Genomic DNA, 17,124 nt, shown 5'->3' with positions numbered 1-17,124 from the left:
AAACAGAGTTATGCAGTGTTACAGTAATTCATGTTCATAAGCTGCTTCAGTCACACACCAGAAGGTCTGATCAATGCCAACTCTGAGAGCTTTCTAAAGCTTCTTTGGATGGACTTCTGAGGTGATGCGAGCCAAGCCCCGGTAGAGCAGCAGTGATTGAAATAGCTCCCAGATATCTGTATTAATGGTGTTGAAAGTTAAGGCTAAACACAACTTGCAGGAATCTAATTTAGCTACAAATACATACATATATGTTCACTAAACCCTGTGTTGTTCTTGAGATATGTGTCACTCACTTTAAGGGAAACAAACCTTGAGGAGGTGCTTTGAATTGCAAAGTGTGAGGTAGTGGATGTTAGGGTCAGAACCCAGCAAGTGCTTTGCCTTTAAACCACTGCATCTGCAAATAAGCTCAAATGACTGAGCTCGGGTTACACAACCGCTCGTTATAACGTTGAAGCTGAAGCCAATGGTCTTTTTTCCCGCGAAGAGCGCCGTCACAAAGCATTCTGATTGCAGTGCTTCTCCTCATGCAAGGGACGTGCTTCCAGCAAAAAAAGCATGTTTGCACACTTTAATCTGGCTCTGACTCGCTAGAGCAGGATCGCCCACACATTCCCCTCCATACCGAAAGAGGATTTGATCACTGTTGCCATGCGGCGTCAATACACAAGTGAGGAAATGTATCGGAGTGGGAAAGATCTGTGTGCATGTGATGTCTTTCTCAGACCTATGCAAGTAAAGGCAGTGCCACATTCCATCAATGAGAGGAATACGCTGATGCTGTTATGATGAAATATAAGGATCCTGACATCCTGCTCTGTTTCATTGACTTAATGACATACTGTTAAACTGTGCGAAGGCTTCGTTTTTGAAATCTTACTCATCCATTTGGTCTATAAATGCTTGGTTTTTACCCAGCGCCAGTCGGTGGCAAACATCCTGTTTCCTTTTCATCAGTCCGCTTCATGCTGTTTTCTTAATCAGCCTTTAGAAACGTATTTAATTATAATAAACATTGGTTTTCCAGGCATTTAGAAGGGAATACATCAAAGAAGTGAAATAGTATTGAGATATGAAGGATTCAGAATATATTACACTATGTTTAAGGGAGTTTTTCCAACTTCACTATTTCTATCTTGTGACTTCCTAAAGACTCAAAGCAGTTGAATAGCACCCCTTTTGACAAGGGCCAGTCTTTATTTGGGTTATGTTTTAATAATTAAATGAGGTAAACTAAAATATCATCATGAAAATTTAACAATGCCTTTACACCTTAGCTGTGGCTTTTCACCCAACTCCTCCAATCCTCTCAGCAATGGAATATAAATATTATGTTCATCTCGACAAAAGCACTTTCGCACTTGTTTTAGTTCTTTTTTTTTCATTTGTCATTGGTCCTTTCTTAGTCTTGACTGTCTCTTCCACTGTCAGGGACCCCAAGAGGCGTCGCTTCATAAAAGCTCACCTTCACGGTTACAATCTTTATTCATGTTTGCATGACTTCCCCCTGAGATGCATGCTATCGACAGTAGGTGTGAGGAGAGAGAACCCTATTAACTCTCCCGCACATGGCATGCACATCCATGACAATCTACTACGTGTTGAGATAAATTGCTTGCTGTTGCACGGTGAACAACATCAGTCACTAGAGGCCATTCTCACATAGTTTCATGCACATGTAGAACGTTGTTTTCCTATGTAATTTGAGTGCAATCGTGTACATTAGTGTGCATGTTCACAGTAACACAGACAAACACATGTCCTTTGCCTCTCATGTTGCCTTTCTATTGAGAGCTGTGTATAAAAAAAAAGGTATCTCAGTCTAAACTATAGGTTTCTTTGTATAGATCTGTCCACTACTAATATCTGGGATTTATTTTTCTAATTTAATGTCTGTATTGGGTAAAGGATTTCTAGTTTTGGTTATAGACAGTGGCAAAACATATAACAAGCTCTGACACAAGTATCACGCATGTCTCACTCTTTACCATGTAGCAATTGATAGATTATTTAATACAAATAGTGTTGCCATAGTTTGCACAGATCTACACATAAACAAGCAAAGTCACATGGACGAGGTTGTTTAAGTGTTCTGAATACTGTTTACTGACATTCCCCGCATTGTCTCCGGGCACTGACTTTGACATTTCAAAAATCCTTGCCTTTAAGTGCTATTTGGAGCTGCCAATCTCAGATTCTTAGCACAACTTCAAAGTACTGAAGCGACGACTGACACTACTGAAGGACTTTTTTACTTTGTGACATGTACCATAAAGCACAGGCACTGAAGAGAGCCATGGAGTCTGCTGTCATGAGTGATGTGTCTGTTAGATGAGAAATATGTACTCTGTCATATGAAGTCTCTTAGGGAAATGGATGAAGGCGACCTCTGCACAGACCTAAAGTACCTAACCCATGCAGCTGCCTATGTATTTTATCTATCTATTTATGGTATGTAGCTATAGGTTCAAGCCATTGTATATCATTGCTGCCCATCAGGGAAATATCTATTTGCGACATGTTTTCAGGGCAACGGCATACAGAACATGGCCCTATTTTTCTTCTACTTCTATTTCCTTATCTCTTTTTTTCTCAGTCTCTACCCCTCTTAAGGCCCGGACAGCCCCATGAACTTCTCGCTGTAGAGTGAAAATGGAACGCACACGCTATTTATTGTTTGTTTACATCACACAGTCTGATCTTCTTCTCTCGGTGTATCACGCCTTGTTGCCTCTTTTGAATGACGAATACACACTACCGCCGCCTGCTGGTAAGGAGAGTTATTGCCACTCACGCATGCACAGTTCGTACGTGCTACTTGGCCGTCGGCTGAAGTATTTGCGGTGTGTTCCAGTGCGACTGTTGGCCAAGACGCAGGAGACGTGAGGCGACACAACAGTCGGGTCCGTCGGGACGTGTTCTTTGGTGTCAGATTGGTGTGTCTGGACCTTTAGACTTAATCTTTCACATGCAGACACGTGCACTTAACATCATACTGCAGTGTGATCATATGATGAGTCAGAGCTCCTTGGAGCATCAGGGGCAACGTGTACAGCAGTTGTGAACAGACTGATTTAATCTGATGCCTTCTGGAGCTTAATGGCAACCAGTGCAGTTAGCCAGATCTAATTGTCATTTAGTTAATTACTATGGGCAAGAAAGGCCTGCAACTGTACTGTAACCACACTCCATCAGCTGTAAGACAACAGTTAGCTGGCTTGAACTATCAATTAGAGCAGTCACAAATAGGGGTTTGACTTTAAGCACTGAGGCATATACACATCAAGTGTGTTAATACATCTACCCAACACATGAAAAGCATTTCACTGATGTCAGGCAAAATTGTGATTCTCAGTGCCTTTCTGCATTTTGTGGTGCGTTATATTTTGAGGATTAAACATTTTAAAATGGTCTAATCTTATATACCCACTCTCTAGTGTCTTAAACAGTGTTTTTATAACATGACTCATCACGTTGAGTATTTGAGGTGTATAAAATAAAGTTTGAATGAATGTTATCCAATCACTCATGCAACAATTCATCAAGTGCCACTCATTTGTAACATCTTTAGGCGAGTAAAATATTTGAAAATGATCCGCCCAACCATTTGTTCGACTATTGCAGTTGTACACAGTATATTGTATTACTTCATTAAAAGAAGTAAATACTAGAGCATTGACGGTTTCTGATGCTCGGGGATCAATTAGCAAAGAGAAGCTGCCACACTATTGATGAAATGGATTTAGTCATTTATATTAGTCATAATGCTTTGGCTTTGTTATTTAGGGATTATCTTTATTTTCCATTGCTCTCTAATATGCTGCTTATACCGCGCTTCATCAACTAAATCAATACAAGGAGACCCATGGGGAGACTATTAGGTCTTCTCTTGACATGGTTGCACTGCAATGACAAGCGTTCACCTCCCAGTGTCGAATTGCAATGTTCATTTAACAAGTAAGACTAATGGTGATAAATTAGTGTTTGTCTCCCCAATGGTGAGTGATTAGGCTGATTAAGGATTGTAGGTTTTATAACCTCTAACAATGACCTACAATTAGATTCATAACAGAACTCATAAAGACGTAGTTGAGAAAGAAAAAAAGCTTTCAAGAGGTTTTTAAGTCTAGGGCCGTGAGGTCGTGTGCTGCTCGTCTGATGTGCTTTCTTAATTACCCTCAGTGAATTCATTATTTATTTGCTCGGTTGAACCTGCTCAAACTTGCTGCCCTTCAGCAAGAACTGATTTAGGAGGCGAAAGGGAGTTAGCGGTGATCTACCTGTGGGAGGACGTCCAAGTTCACTCCACCTCTCTTCAAGTGGAATGAATCCGAATGTGAACTCGAAAAATATAAATTATGTTATATTATTAATTGAATTAAGATGTTTTTTTTATGTCGTCAACAGACAGATATTTGCTGAATGGGATATTTAAACACAAAAATCAAATGTATTTTCTATTAACTTTACTGATTTGATTTAAGTATTCAATGATGTGCTCATACTGATATGCAAAATACTAAATCACAGTCCCTGATAGTCATGTCAACTTGTTCCCGTTGAGGTGCTGCCTTGACACTTCTGTCATGCAGCATGGTGGTACGTGTCAAAACAGATCATCACACAATTCATACATGGAAGACAAGCTACATGGGTTTGGCAAAATCTCATTAACATCTGATGGATTGAAAATGCTGTCTTCCATATGGCTTTGGAATATATGATGCAGTCATTAGTTCAAGGTCTCTATTAACTGGTTACTATACACAGTAAATCAAACGGGGTCATATGAAGGTTAACTTTATCTGTATTATTATGCAATATTCATATTAAGAGGTTTCCCTCTGCTGTGAGGTTAAAACATGCTTCTTTACAAAGGATGCATCAATATATTCTAAAACATTAGCATTACTTGAATTGAAGTCAATTACAATGTGATGACTATATTTTCAAAAGCATGCTTAAAATATAACACATGTACAGTTTGGGGCCTGCTTTGTTAATGTTAACTGCGACATAGTTTTCCTATTTTTACAGTTTTTGTATGATTTACAAATCCCAACAGCTATCTTACAAAGTATTTCTATTATTAAAGTGTTACATATCCAGCTTTGACTGGGCAATTAGCAGTGTTCTGTTCTTTAGTGTTCTCTGTGGGAATCAACACAAGTGCTATTTTTGTCGGTTATCTGTATAACACTAGACTTTCTTTTGCCTTTTTTTGCACAGCATGGTGCCATTTTGCATATTCTTACCTCTGATCCTAGTTTCTCCTTGTTCGCTTGGATCCATGAAAAATATCGAATAACTCGCCGCTTCCTGTGTCTTGCATGTGTGTAAGCACCCTAATGTCGCCAGAATACGTTTCTAGATTTGCTGTAAGATTATCTTTTTAATTGAGCAATTTAACAGAGAGATACTGGGCTGGTTTCATCGATCATGTTTGCCCTGAAAGCTTTTGTGTTTCCAAAACCGTTGTCAGTCAGTATACATTCACCTTCATGGGTCACAGTCTGATGATGTACTCTCTTAACATTGGATAAAAGTAACCTTCATCAGTCCTATATTTTCTAAATTTCAGAGAAAGTCCTTCCCCCATTTTGTCAGATTGTCATTTTAGCTTGGATAACTCTCCAGAATAGCGACTATTGGATGGCATTGAGTTGCCTGCAAATGGAAATGGGCTTCATTGACAAGAGTTATACTCCCTGAACATGGAACAGCTATCAGCTCCACTCTATTGGACAAGTGTGTGTGTGTGTGTGTGTGTGTGTGTGTGTGTGTGTGTGTGTGTGTGTGTGTGTGTGTGTGTGTGTGTGTGTGTGTGTGTGTGTGTGTGTGTGTGTGTGTGTGTGTGTGTGTGTGTGTGTGTGTGTGTGTGTGTGTGTGTGTGTGTGTGTTCCAAGTCCTTGAAGGGCTGTGCTTTTGAGTTTGCCAGCTACTGGAACACATCTCACTGTCGCATTTGCCTTCAGTTGCCATGGTATTTGAGGCAGAACTTTCTAGTTAGTAATGATCATTTCTGCACACCTTTAGCATCCAACTCACTCTTGGCAAGGTGCGTCGAGACAGAGTTAGAAAAACAGCATGCACTAATTTTTGTATCTGTCTGTCATAAGGATTTCAGTTGTTTTCCTATTTTGTGAAAAAGAGGACCAAAAAAAGCAAATTTCACAAACAGCAAGACCCCCTTACCCAAAGGCAACGGCGGGATTATTTATTTATGTGTTGGTCCTGCACCTTCATAGATGCTTTGTGAATGATTCATGAGTTAATTCATACAGTAAATAACAAAAGGTGAAACAGTCCGTCCATACATAGCCAGCTTAGGCAAATACTCCACAACCCCTGTTGCTAAACTCTGCATGGCTTATTTGCTTATAAAAGATTCATGAAGTATTTGAACAAACTTATTTCTAATTTGAGGCAAACTGCTTTTTTTCTGTGTTCATCATACATTTAAAAGGCACATAAACTAGCATAAATAGCCTGCAAAAATAATTTATATTGTGTGGAAAGTCTGAATGGCTTTCAGTCTTCCACTTCTCATTAATACTGACTGAGATTCTGTCCAAATCAGTGGGGCTTGCTGCGAAAGGCGAAAAAAATGTATTCAGATCAAACTGAATTATGAAGTAGCCCTCGAAGATTGGGGTCAGTGATGGATCCCTTTGATTTTTTTTTCTTTCTAGATGCTGTGTGTCCATATAACTGAGATTTAAAATCCACATTTGGAGGAAGCCAAAGCACAAAACCTCATTGTCGTTTGAATAAAGCCATTGAAAGCAGGATGCAGTAAAGATTAAAGGACTTTGTCTACTCATGTTAACTGTATGGATTTCAAAGGGAGGAGATCAAAAGCATTTAATTTGAAGATATATATAAGAGTTTTCTTTCTACCTTTTTCAAATCCATAGTCGCATACTACAAATATACCAAATAGGTTTTCTTTATTTTTAAAATGTTCACCCACCGGAATTGTTCAATGGCATACATGGCTCTGTCAATCATGCAAGATGAAAGGGGAAAGGTTCATTTCACTGATCAATTGTACCACTCCGAACCTACAAATATGATTTGAGTATGCATGTAGGTCACTTCCTGTTGAAGTGGGCTCAAAAGCTATACAGCAGATATATCTGAATGACTCGCTTTGTAATGCTTTGAAGCTCGATGAGGCACGAAGCAAAAGGCCTGATTTCAGTGGTTGATGTTAAAATTCTTACTTCTAACATTATTTGTTTTTAGCCTTTATTTTGAGATGCTTCAAATCAACATATAACATTAACATGTTACCTTTTCTTTATACATGGATAACACACTTTTCAGCACCAATGGATAATAGATCTTAGTCATAATAGAGTATTATATATGTTCCATTTGTTCGAAAGGAAAATACCTGTGTTTATTTGCCATTTCAGATAATTATGGAGCTTTATAACTGTAATTGAGCTAAAAGCAGTTTGAAGTATAGTTTTTGAGGGAGGACAGTTTCAGCAAAGATATATGTTGTGTTTGGTTTTCCTTCTACCACTCTGAAAGTGAGACCCCATGTGGTGCCACACAGGAGGTCTGGAACAATCAGCGCTTGTGACCTCACCTCAAAGAAAAACAAGCAGTGAGCATCCATAACAACTCTTGTTGGCATCCTGGTGTGTGAAACAAAAAACAACAACCAGTCTTCTGCTTGGTTTTCCAACAGTCAATACATCATGGATATTGACATAACTACCTATAACTGTGCATGCCATTTATTCACCGTGAACCCTCTTTAAAAAAAGCAGCAAGAAAAAAGTGGTCATAATGGTTCCGACTTCTACATCCAATTAACTGGGAGGCATGGTGTCACTATTCATTTGTAATCATTATGTATATTTGCATGAGTAATGAGAGAGCAATACAACAGGTGAGTGCTCCCTCACGGTTGCGGATGATACACTCGCAGCCCGACGTCTCTGATTACAAACCATTTAATGGCAATGGAGGCAGTTCCCAATCAATTGCATCCATCATTACAAGAGGGCATACATATTGTCTAGAGCAGTGGTTCCCAAACGGTGTGCCGCGGCACACTGGTGTGCCGTGAGGCAAGTCCAGGTGTGCCGTGGGATTTTGTGACAAACATACGTTATTATTGCAATATACAACTACACAAAAATAATTATTTTTTTATTTACTATATCAGTACTTTGTATGCACACATTTCATAATACAGAGGCAAACTCTATACCTAAAAACGATTATTTAAAAAATAATCCTCACAGAACCCCGTATTCCGCTGTTAACGCAGTTGCGCAGGTGGGATTTATAAGACTGTGACACATCAAAGGCTGAAGGACAATATTAAAACTGAGAAACAAGCAAGCCGGAAAATGGAGCGCTTTCTTGTGCAGAGCAAACCAGCAACCACCAGTGTAGAGACTGCCGACAACCCACCACCGAAAGAGAAGAGGAAAAAAACTGTCAGCAGACAGTACCATGACAGTTATCTGTCTTATGGCTTCATTTGGACCGGGGATGTGAACAATCCTCAGCCCGAGTGCGTCGTCTGTCGGGAGAAGTTAGCTAATGCTAACATGGTTCCAAGCAAGCTGAAGAGGCACTTGGAAACCAAACATCCCGCCCATGTTCACAGTAACTTGGACTACTTCAGAAGAGCGCGGGATCTGAACCAGAGGCAGCAAGGACGTTTGTTGGATTCTGTGAAAGTGTCTGATAAGGCAATGGAGGCGAGTTACATGCTAGCGGAGCTCATTGCAAAGCAGAAGAAGCCTCACACAATAGCGGAGACACTCATCCTCCCTGCTTGCAAAATACTTGCAGGTGTCATGCTGGGTCCAGATGCCGCAAATGAGCTATCGAAAGTGCCGTCGTCTGATAATACGATCAAAAGAAGAATCGACGACATGTCCGAAGACATTGAGGAGCATTTGGCAGAGAAACTGCAGGCGAGCGGCAGATTTTCCCTCCAAATAGATGAATCTACGGACATCGGTGGGGCTGCCCAACTTCTGGCAAACGTCAGATATGTTGATGCTGACTCCATCAAAGAGACATTTTTATTCTGCAAAGAAATGGAAAGCCACACCACGGGAGAGGAAATATTCAGGGTAACTAATGACTATTTTAAAGAGAACAGTCTGACCTGGAATATGTGCGTCGGTCTTTGCACAGATGGTGCGGCGAGCATGACGGGGAGAGTAAAAGGATTCATTGCTAAGGTGAGGGCACAAAACCCACATATCGTGACAAACCACTGCATTCTGCACCGAGAGGCATTGGTTGCCAAAACCATGCCCCCGGAGTTGACTGAGGTGCTGAATCAGGCCGTGCAGATGGTGAATTACATAAAATCAAGGCCCCTGAAATCTCGCCTCTTCTCCCAGCTGTGCGCCGAGATGGGAGCCGACCACCAAAGCCTGATCCTGCACACAGAGGTACGTTGGCTGTCACGGGGGAAAGTCCTATCCCGTCTTTATGAGCTTCGGGAACAGCTTTTGGAGTTTTCAGGTGAAAACGCTGTCCCACATAAAGACAAGCTCGCGGATGAGGTGGTGGTGGAAGAGGTGGTGCGCCAGGCTGGCTTACCTCGCAGACATATTTGGGCATCTGAACGAGTTAAACGCCAAGCTTCAGGGAAGGAATGAAAACATTTTATCGTCCACAGATAAGATTCGGGGGTTTATGGGCAAACTTCTCCTGTGGCAGGAGGCTTTGGAGCAGGGCTCCATGGACATGTTCCCGCTGACATCAGCTGCGCCGCAGGCAGCTAAGGAGCGCGCTGTGTATGCGGAACACCTTCAGACCTTAAAAGAGAGGTTTGAGCAGTATTTTCCACGTGTGGCTGACATCGAGGACTATGACTGGATCCAAGACCCATTCCACCAGGAATCCTCCACAGAGAAGCTCTCCATGAAAGAGAGAGAGGAGTGCGCAGAGCTCCGTGTGGACCGCACACTGAAACTCAAATTCAGTGAGCTCCCACTGGATCAGTTTTGGTTGGCTTCTGCATCGGAGTACCCAAGCATCTCCCACCACGCGATTGAGCAACTACTTCATTTTCCCACTACCTACCTGTGTGAGCTGGCGTTCTCTACTCTGACTTATATGAAGAACAACAGCAGGTCACGGCTGTCTGTTGAACAGGACTTGCGAGTTGCCCTCTCTTCAGTGCCACCGAGGATTAAAAAAATCTGCGCGCCCCGACAGGCACATGTATCCCATTAATCTGTAAATAGGCACATTTTAAAATAGCACATGTTTCAATGCTGATTGGTGAAATGTTATATTCATAATTTGTAGTTCAGGACCATGTTTCCTTGCATTGACAGTTCTCTGTGCTGAGTTTCTGCTGAGTTTCCGTTGCCTCATTTTTAATTTTGTGACCTGTCTGGTTTAAATGAGTGTGTTGCTGCTTTGATGAAGCCTAATTTGCTAAAGTTTAATAAATTATATAATATATATATTATATATATATATAATATATATATATATATATATATATTTATATTTATAAATTAATTTAAAAAAATTTTCGTTAATAAATATTTCATGAGTAATATAGTTGTCTTTGTCACATTTTATTTGCCATTAGTAAATAAGTATGCACATTTACAGATATTTTACATGATATGAGTGATAACACGTGTTATAAGGGCTATTTTAGGGTAGGTGTGCCTTGAGATTTTTACTTGTCCTTTGGTGTGCCTTGGGCCCAAAAAGTTTGGGAACCACTGGTCTAGAGGCACTGGAGAGATGTCCGTTCCTTCATCAAAATGATTCTGCTGATACAGAGAGTAGTCAGCATATATCATCTGTCGTAATGTAAATAAAAACATGCAGTTAATCTACTACTTTAAAGATCTGAATCTGTTGATACTGCCTGAAACTTTGCTTTACTCTTATACTTAAGTATTCCTGAGTTGTGTTGCATTGTGGTAGGGCAATTTCTTAAAGGGGGGTACTGTAATATGTTATCTTTGCATGTTAAAGGCACAGCATCACAACTCTCCCCCTGCCTTAAATTGGACTTCTTTATTTCCTTCCGTTACATAGTGACATCACAATGTAACACCCATCCTTCTATTGGCCTGCGCTACAACACATTGTACGTGATACGCTAAGGGGCGGGACATCTCTAATCGGTTGACCAATCGCAACATAACAGGCCAGCTAACCAATCAGAGCAGGCTGGGCTCTGGTTTCAGACATAGGGTGAAAAGAGGTGCTGCGGCACAGGCAGTATGATACAAATAAAGAGCTTTTTGAACATTAAAGCATGGAAACATGTCACAGGCACAAAATACAAATATGGAAATGGAAAATAGGAAGAACTAAAGGCAAATATGAGAGTGATCTGTCTTGTTTTGACCAACACACAAATCAAGGTCAACATTTCGATACAATATGAATATTTTTCATGCCAACTTGTTAAACTTAACTTCAAGAAACTGGTTATTATAACGTTTGACAACTTACTAATGTATTTATTCTTTTATTTTACTATTTTTGTATTAACCAATTCAGACTCACTGTATAAAATGAGATGATAATAACAAATGTTACCCAAGCAACGGTTGTAATGCAACACAAAATAAGTGGTCTGCTGCCAGATTACTCCTCGCTCATTCAGATGGCTGTAAACCAAACACATTTCAATTTTCCAAATTAATGATCGAGATGAAATAATACTTCAGCAATTACGATTAATGGCTTGCATTGAAAATTGTACAAACAAATATATAACTGTGTTGAATGTACACCCCTCGAGATACATAGAGCGAGATAATTGGCATTAATGTAGCAGCACATCCATTAGAAAACAGGCTTCGTTGTAAAGAAACCGAAATATCTCTCACTCTCTCTGTAGAGGTTCTGCAAATCACTGATGCTTTAAATTGGGGTACACATTGTGGAATTAGGATTTAGTGGAGAGGTCAACCATTTTACACAAATGTGTAGTATTAGATGTCGGGTCCTTTAGCGTCCATTAAAGACAATATGCTACTTTTCTTTGTGTCAGAGCTTCGTTTCCAGCCAACATGCATGCCGCCTTAGGCATTACGGCAACTAAATGCATCACTTTACGTAAAACCATTTAACGTTTGTTGCCCAATTTCAACTGAATGTTGTGTCAGATGTTAGAGCCCAGATGTACTGGCATATGCTTTCAGAGCAGACGTCATTCGAGGCGTTTACCAGATCTACCAAGATTTGTGCTAATGTGTGCACATCTTTGTTTGCCTCACACAATAGCTATTGTGATGGCAAAACCATGCCATACGGCCAAAGTACAGCATGTGTGTGTTATCCCAGATACTATAAAATCATCAAATATTCATTCAAATCTCTGCTGTGAAAAGCCAGCTGTTGCTCTGCCCTATTTAGCTAAACTTCTGGTTGCTTTTGAATATGCAAAGCACAAAGAACAACTTCTCTACCCTTAGGGGTCTTGGTAACTTCCCCACTTTGCTTGCATGAGATATATATATATGTCCGATGTTTTTGATTAATCACACAGGGGCAGTGGATATTTATGGAAGGGAGATTATCCCCTGATTGTAGTGTCACAGGTTTAATACAAAATATATCCATCTCTTGTGAAATGTCCTTGAACAAAAGTCGGGACTGTCTCCATGTGTGCTGCGTTTGTGAGATGTGCGCTCTAGCTCGTCTGGTGAAATGCGTACATTTGTGTCTTGGAGGGAAGGAAGACATTTTAATGACCTTGTTTTGTCATTATGATTGAATCGTTCAGAAATGCGTCAGAAAGAAAACAATCAGCATTTCTATTCATGAAGTGAACTGCACCAAAGTAAAAGAGAGAGAGAAATCAATGTATTCATTAAGAGCTAATTATATGAATATGCAGTCATTTCACAGAATATTTGCTTAACATTAAATACATATTATTGCAGTTTACATACAAATATATGCATGCCAGGTAATCTTGTGAAATGTCAAAGTCATAGAAGAAAAGGAGAATTGAATTTAGGGTGGGCTACTGGAACAGTGATTGTGTCAAGGTCACGCACTTGTATCAATGTATGAATAGTCAATGCGTTTTATTCATTTAAAGCAGTATACGCATGTGTCATGAATGTGGAAATGACATTATGCAATATGTCCCCCCATCTCTTTTCATGCATTTCTTGTTGAGGTCTGAGGTCAAACCAAGGCATCTTTGTCAAATGCCTCTCCTCGTTGACACCTTAAAATGACATTTAATAACATTGTAATACTGCACCTGTGTTCTGTGATTACTTTGTCTATGTGCGCACATTGGACATTAGCCATGTGTTTGGAAGGAAAAATATTATTGACAATAATGTGAGTAAAATTTGCCAGGGACCTGTAGGACGCATTTATGCCTCACATAAAAGTTAAAGCTCAGGAAACTTGTTAATCAAACACTTTGCTTTTTACTAATCTCTCCATTTAGACTTCCGAATCAGAATGACATTGAAGGTTGAAGGTAAAAAAAAACGATTGATACTATCAAGATGCATTATTGTGTGACCTAAACTGATGTCTCTCAGTTGATGTAATGAGAGCTCAATGTCAGGGTTTTTAAGTACGTTCTCATCAGGGACAAATTAAGCGACACTTTGCCCATTAACATTGAAATGAGCCTGATGGATTGATGAGCATTTCCTCCTGTACGCCGTGTAGTGTCTGATCCAACCTGCCATCTGCCGGGAAACTGAATAAAGAACTAAAAGGCATGCGACTGTTTAGTTTGTGACGAGAAACGAAAAGGAACACATATATTTTATGAAAGAGTCTTTCAAGCTGCATCTCTGGGGAGGTTATTTTTTTCAATTTGCAGGATTCATTCAACTATTTAAAAAGGGAATCTAAGTAAGCTTTATATCAGCGTCGACCAAGACACCTTTTTTGAAGTGAGGAATCAATGTAAGAGGAGTGGAGAAGCAATCTGCTCAGATACCCTTGTCTCCCTTCATGCCTTTATTCTAGTCAATGTCAGAGGCGAGAGTATCTGCGACCCCCTGCAGCTACATCCAGGGGGTCAGATACAAGAAGCATGGTGGGGGGGGGGGGGGGTTATAATCTTAGCAATGCAGACTGATTTCTCAGGGAGGAAGAGAGTGGGACATTTCCAAACCATAAAGAGACAGACCGCATGAGATGGAGGACATCAGATTATATTATTTTCATTATCTCCACGGCTTGTCATAAGGTGGATAAGATCTACAAACGTGAAAGTTACTGCAGATTATCTACATCTAGGATTCCCGGATGATCCAAATGAATGTCAAGAGCGCAAGCCAACAGTTATTGTCACAAATGAAGCAGTGTTATCGTGTAGTGTTGGTCATTTTTGAACATTGTCACTGCCTCTTTTTATCATGACGTACTCAACCACCATGATTCATACTGCATCGCAATTGTTATTACCTTGTGAGTGTTTCGACTGTAACTTGACACACTCTGTTTTGCACAAAAAACAAGAAAAATTTATGATTTCCTTTTCATATGTAGAAAGAAATGTGTTTACAGCGCATTCTGAATCGTAAGTCTATCATTCAACGCTCTGTAATATAATATTTATAGGACCATCATGCATACTCTGCAAATAATGGAGAATATAGTGCTTCTGTGGTCAAGGCAGAGTAAACAAATGTAAACAGTTGCAACAGTCATTGAATATGCAGGAAATGTATCCAAATGGAGATGCAGAGAATATCATATGCAGTAGCAATATGAATGATTTAAATATTCAAGAAATGTAACCAAAGGGAGATTAAGATAACAATGTATACTGGATGCGTACATTTCAGCTTAATTTTAATTGAACAGTAAATGAAGTGTTTATTTTAGCAGGCAGTATGGATTCCTCATGTCACCTGCATAACAGTGTTACCACAAGCAGGACTCAATTGTATAATTTGGAGAAACCTATAACAAGTACCACCTTAGACAGAACATGTTTTTTGCATTTTGCCACCTATTAAGCCCCGAGCCTGTTTTCCAGGTCTCAGGCTCGAAAATGACACATGACCATAACTACACTTCTAAAAGGGGAACATTAATAATCTTTTTTTCTCAAAGCAATGATAAACCTGTGAGTTGGATGTAGAAAAGCCAGAATCAATATAGATTTATTTTAAAGTAAATTCAGATTGAACATAGTAAAAAAATGTAAATTATTGTGTCCGTCCAAAAACATTACATTACTTATAGTAAAAAGAAAACCACCCTTGAATGATGGGATAGTAGACAAAAAGCTTTAGGAATCCAAACTATAACATATAATAAGTACCCTGTATCAAGATTGATGCAAAACAAGATTTAGCAAAGAAAAACCACTTCTGGGGTCATTTGGGTGGATTTGACCTATATCTGGCCCCCCTTGGTTGATTTTGATGATTAACATATTTTTGTTAACCGCTAGAGCCATAACATATTTTTTTCAAAGTAACAGAGACATTGGATTAACCTAGGGATTAACCTTCAGCCGCGTTTTTTCTCGTTTTAATGCCATTGAACACAATTTTTGATCAGAATAACAGCTAAAGGTGAGCATATCTCCGTGTTTTGCTACCTAAAGCTTTGTCGTGTCTTGTCTGTAGTTGCTTCCCCTGTCGCGAGTTCTAATCGTTCAGTGATGATACTTATTTCTATAATCTGTGGAATCTCAGGATGTTAGCTAAACTTGTTTGTGCAGATCCGATAAGTATATTGATCGATATAGCTAGAGTTCTGTGCTAAGTGCGTTAGCATGTTTTCGCTCAGGGCTCATTTAGACCCTCCTTTTGAGACTTGTGTTTTGTTTCGGTAAAAATGGTTCGTATCATCAGTTAGCTGAGTTTCTTCCCGTTAGAAGGGTATGACACATTGATCGTTTTTTTAATATTAAGAAGCCCTGAGACACAGTGTCGTGAAAAAAAGACCCGCCGAAGAGGTCTTTGGGGTTTAACAGGCTCCTTTTGTTCTACAACATTACCAATCCCTTGATTACCAATACCCAGTGTTGTGCTAGTTACTGAAAGCCAGTAACTAGTTTACCATTACTAGTTACTTCATTTCAAAAGTAACTCAGTTACTTTGCTGATTACTTACACCAAAAAGTAATGTGTTACAGTCAGTGGCGAGCCGTGACTGTTATACCTATGCCCTCTGACCCCCACCCCTTCCCTCGAGTTATTATGTCACAGCGAATACTTCAGCGGAATATCAAAACAACGGCCCGGGGTGCAAAACGCATCAATGAAAGCGACCCTCTACCACACAAAACAACACCTGTAAATAACCCTATTTGTGTTCTTTGAAATTGAAAAGGATATTGCATTGTGTTTGTTACTTTCGTTGCAGTTGTATGTCTTAAGTGTAATTTGGCATGCTTTTATTTTGAAGGCGAGTTAACGCTGTTGACAGGAAGTTGGTGTTGCTATGGAAACAGGAAAAGTTTCACAGTGGGCGGAACTTGTCATAAAGTCCGCAATAATAACACCCTCCCATTTAGAGGGAATATGATTGGTCAATTGTACTGTCATTTTACATTACTCTCTCGTTCAGTTACTGGCCCTCTGTGAATTCATAGCTGGACCGCCTGGACGTCCAACAGCTCCTCTCTTCACAGTAACTCGCAGAGACGAGCTTCTTTCATTTAACCCTTCACATTCCAACAGAAACTGAATAGGCAGATTCGAAGGATTTATTTCTTTGGAAATGTTATTTTAAATACAATTAAATCAAGTTATTTTGGTAAAACTAATGAAAAATATAACAACAAAAAAATATATAATTTTTTTTTTTTTTAAATGTTTTTAAATATTATTTTGAAGAATATCTTAGGCCCTCACAGAGGGCCTAGACTAGAGGGTCCTGACGGCTCGCCACTGGTTACAGTAACGCATTAGTTCGGCTACTTAAAAAAAGGGCTCCCATTAATGCCCTTATATAGCCTTCATTTCAGTAGGCTACTGTTATTGCATTGGAGAATAATACAATCTGTTGATCAAGAAATAGCAATAGAAATAGTAGAAATAGCCTGCATGTGTTCTACAACATACCGTGGAATGGCTTTATCAACTTTTCCCTGGCTAGCAGTCCCTCGGTTAAAATCCAGCCGCTGTTGCTCAGGTGGAGGTGGAGTGG

The 17,124-nt window shown here is 39.7% G+C and overlaps 2 protein-coding genes across 7 annotated transcripts in view; both read left to right on the top strand.

The window, feature by feature from the left end:
* lingo2 (leucine rich repeat and Ig domain containing 2) overlaps positions 1 to 17,124 on the top strand; it is a 227,487-nt gene that overhangs the window by 97,805 nt on the left and 112,558 nt on the right. The window lies entirely within an intron of this gene.
* LOC307033070 (zinc finger BED domain-containing protein 5-like) lies at positions 8,376 to 10,230 on the top strand (the record flags this gene model as incomplete). The annotated part of the gene is made up of 2 exons (XM_079671340.1): positions 8,376 to 9,440; positions 9,538 to 10,230. 2 exons carry the CDS (start codon positions 8,376 to 8,378, stop codon positions 10,228 to 10,230), a joined length of 1,758 nt encoding a protein of 585 aa, XP_079527466.1.

Source organism: Notothenia rossii, assembly GCF_949606895.1.
Source record: "Notothenia rossii genome assembly, chromosome: 3".
NCBI lineage: Eukaryota > Metazoa > Chordata > Actinopteri > Perciformes > Nototheniidae > Notothenia > Notothenia rossii.
This window is presented reverse-complemented; position numbering and strand designations above follow the sequence as displayed.